We start from the raw sequence: 2,618 nt of genomic DNA, 5'->3' as shown, positions 1-2,618 counted from the left end.
ATCACGCGGTCATCCAATGTAAATTTTAATCGATTTTTATGCAGTTTATAAAACAGAAATTAAGTGTACTTTAACACCTTATGCAATGGTATGTGTATGTGTACATATATTATACTATATAATAAATGTGGGATAATGTACTTTTTACTGCAAATTTATAAAGATATTATAAGTCATTTTTCGGGCCTGACTTACATAAAATTTGATGTTATATGATGTTTTTTTGTTTGTTAATCTTTAAATTAAGTAAAAAATTCTGACATCTAGTGTCTTGGAGGTGAACTGCATGTAATCATCCCGATCATCCCTTTCTGTGATCATCCTTTTAGTACATCCCGCTTGTGGTGTTGTTACTATAATGCGGCAGCTCTCTGCTTTCACATTTCTATAATGCAGGTAGAGTAACCAGTGGTGTCACATTTCTAGAATGCAGGGAAGCAGATCTTGATGTCACACTATTATAATGTGGAGGGAGCAGACCCTGGTGTAACTAATGCAGGAAGAGCAGACTGTGGTGACTAGATTGGGTGGGTACCTTTCTGCTCCCAGTACCATCCCCGATCCTCTCTTGTCAAAAATCGTTGTGCCTGTCATTCCTGTCGATCTGGCTTTTCTCTGATTGGTCAGAACGTGAGAAAAGCTCTGTGGATTGGTTAGCGTTAACCCTTATAGGCCCTACACACTGGCCGATCCACCGCTGAGCTGCCCGACGGAGGATACAGGCGACCCGGCGGCGGGGGGACAGTGATGGGGGGAGTGAAGTTTCTTCACTCCCCCGTCACCCGGCTGCATTGAAGTGCAGGCAAATATGGACGAGATCGTCCATATTGGCCTGCATGTACAGCCGATGTACAGCATCGTTCATCGCTGGAGCCTCCACACTGCACAATATGAACGTTATCTCATTCATTAATGAACGAGATCGTTCATATCGTGCAGTCTAACCAATCAGGGTAGCTTTTCTCAAACTCTGACCAATCAGAGAAATGCCTCTGTTTTGCAATTTTATTTCCACTTTAGGTTTATTATGGGTTGGAGTCATCATCTTAACTGTCTCTTTTATGCAGAGTGACGATATCTTCCTAGACATTTGTCCTGTGATGCATTATAAAGTCACATGAGACGCATCCTGCATGAATTAATGAGTCACTGAGGATGGACAAGGACCGGAGTCCTATGACTGAGAGGATACTAAATCTCACCCTGGAGATCATCTACCTGCTGACTGGGGAGGTGAGAGGATCTGGGAGTGTCACAGTGACATCACTCTATAGTAATAATACAGGGACTTGACTGGGGAGGTGAGGAGACCTGGCAGTGTCACAGTGACATCACTTATATCTATATTAATAATAAAGGGACGTGACTGGGGAGGTGAGGGGATCTGGGAGTGTCACAGTGACATCACTTATATCTATAGTAATAATACAGGGACATGACTGGGGAGGTGAGGGGATCTGGTAGTGTCACAGTGACCTCACTTATATCCATAGTAATAATACAGGGACATGACTGGGGAGGTGAGGGGATCTGGGAGTGTTACAGTGATATCACTTATCTATAGTAATAATCTCAGAGTGTATACAGTGATAATGTGTTGTCCAATACACAGGGTTACACAGTCGTGAAGAAGACATCCATTGAGCGTGAGACAACCTGCAGCCATCCCCGTGGGTCAAGAGGACTGAGCAGGACCCAGAGCCTCATCATGATGCCTCCACCTCACTCACTGATACATGAGAGACACAATGACCAGAAGATCCTGGAACTCACCAACAAGATCATTCAGCTGCTGACTGGAGAGGTGTCTGCTGGGAATGGGACATTATACAGGGGATGTGTCTGGGTGATGACTGTATCATTGTGTGTGTCAGGTTCCTAAAAGGTGTCAGGATGTCACTGTCTGTCTCTCCATGCAGGAGGGGGAGTATATAGAGGAACACAGTGGTCTGTACAAGGACGTGATAATGGAGTATCACCGGCCCCTCACATCACTGGGTAAGAGGAGACTGTCATGTATTGTACAGGGGAGAGCAGGTATGGGGGTCCCCTATATATACACATCATCTGATAATCACATATATACAATGTACTCAGTCACTGTGTGTTTCCTACAGATGGACCTAGTAACATAGATACCCCAGAGAGATGTCCCCGTCCTCTGTATTCTCAGGACTGCACAGAGGAGAATCACAGGATCCCACAGGAGGATCAGGTAGTTGGGGTTTAGGGTCTTATCAATATACCAAAGTGACTTTTCACTATATGTCGTGTAGAAAAGCTGTGTGTGTCTTTTACTCTAATAAGATTGTGGTACATCTCAATTAATGATATCTGACATTATAAAAGTGTTTTCTCTGACGTCCTAGTGGATGCTGGGAACTCCGTAAGGACCACGGGGAATAGCGGCTCCGCAGGAGACTGGGCACAAAAGTAAAGCTTTAGGACTAGCTGGTGTGCACTGGCTCCTCCCCCTATGACCCTCCTCTAAGCCTCAGTTAGATTTTTGTGCCCGAACGAGAAGGGTGCACACTAGGGGCTCTCCTGAGCTGCTTAGTGAAAAGTTTAGTTTTGGTTTTTTTATTTTCAGTGAGACCTGCTGGCAACAGGCTCACTGC

At 44.7% G+C, this 2,618-nt stretch overlaps 1 protein-coding gene across 1 annotated transcript; it reads left to right on the top strand.

Moving 5' to 3' along the window:
- Positions 1 to 431: 431 nt before the first annotated feature.
- Positions 432 to 2,215, top strand: LOC135012521 (oocyte zinc finger protein XlCOF29-like; the record flags this gene model as incomplete). The annotated part of the gene is made up of 5 exons (XM_063952556.1): positions 432 to 527; positions 1,068 to 1,233; positions 1,613 to 1,804; positions 1,920 to 1,998; positions 2,118 to 2,215. Coding segments are annotated over exons 2-5 (447 nt in total), but the record flags the coding sequence as incomplete, so codon positions are not given.
- Between the last annotated feature and the right edge of the window lie 403 nt (positions 2,216 to 2,618).

This window comes from Pseudophryne corroboree, unplaced genomic scaffold (assembly GCF_028390025.1).
Source record: "Pseudophryne corroboree isolate aPseCor3 unplaced genomic scaffold, aPseCor3.hap2 scaffold_2540, whole genome shotgun sequence".
Classification (NCBI taxonomy): Eukaryota; Metazoa; Chordata; class Amphibia; order Anura; family Myobatrachidae; genus Pseudophryne; species Pseudophryne corroboree.
Note: the sequence above shows the minus strand (reverse complement) of the source record. Positions and strands in the feature narration are given on the sequence as shown.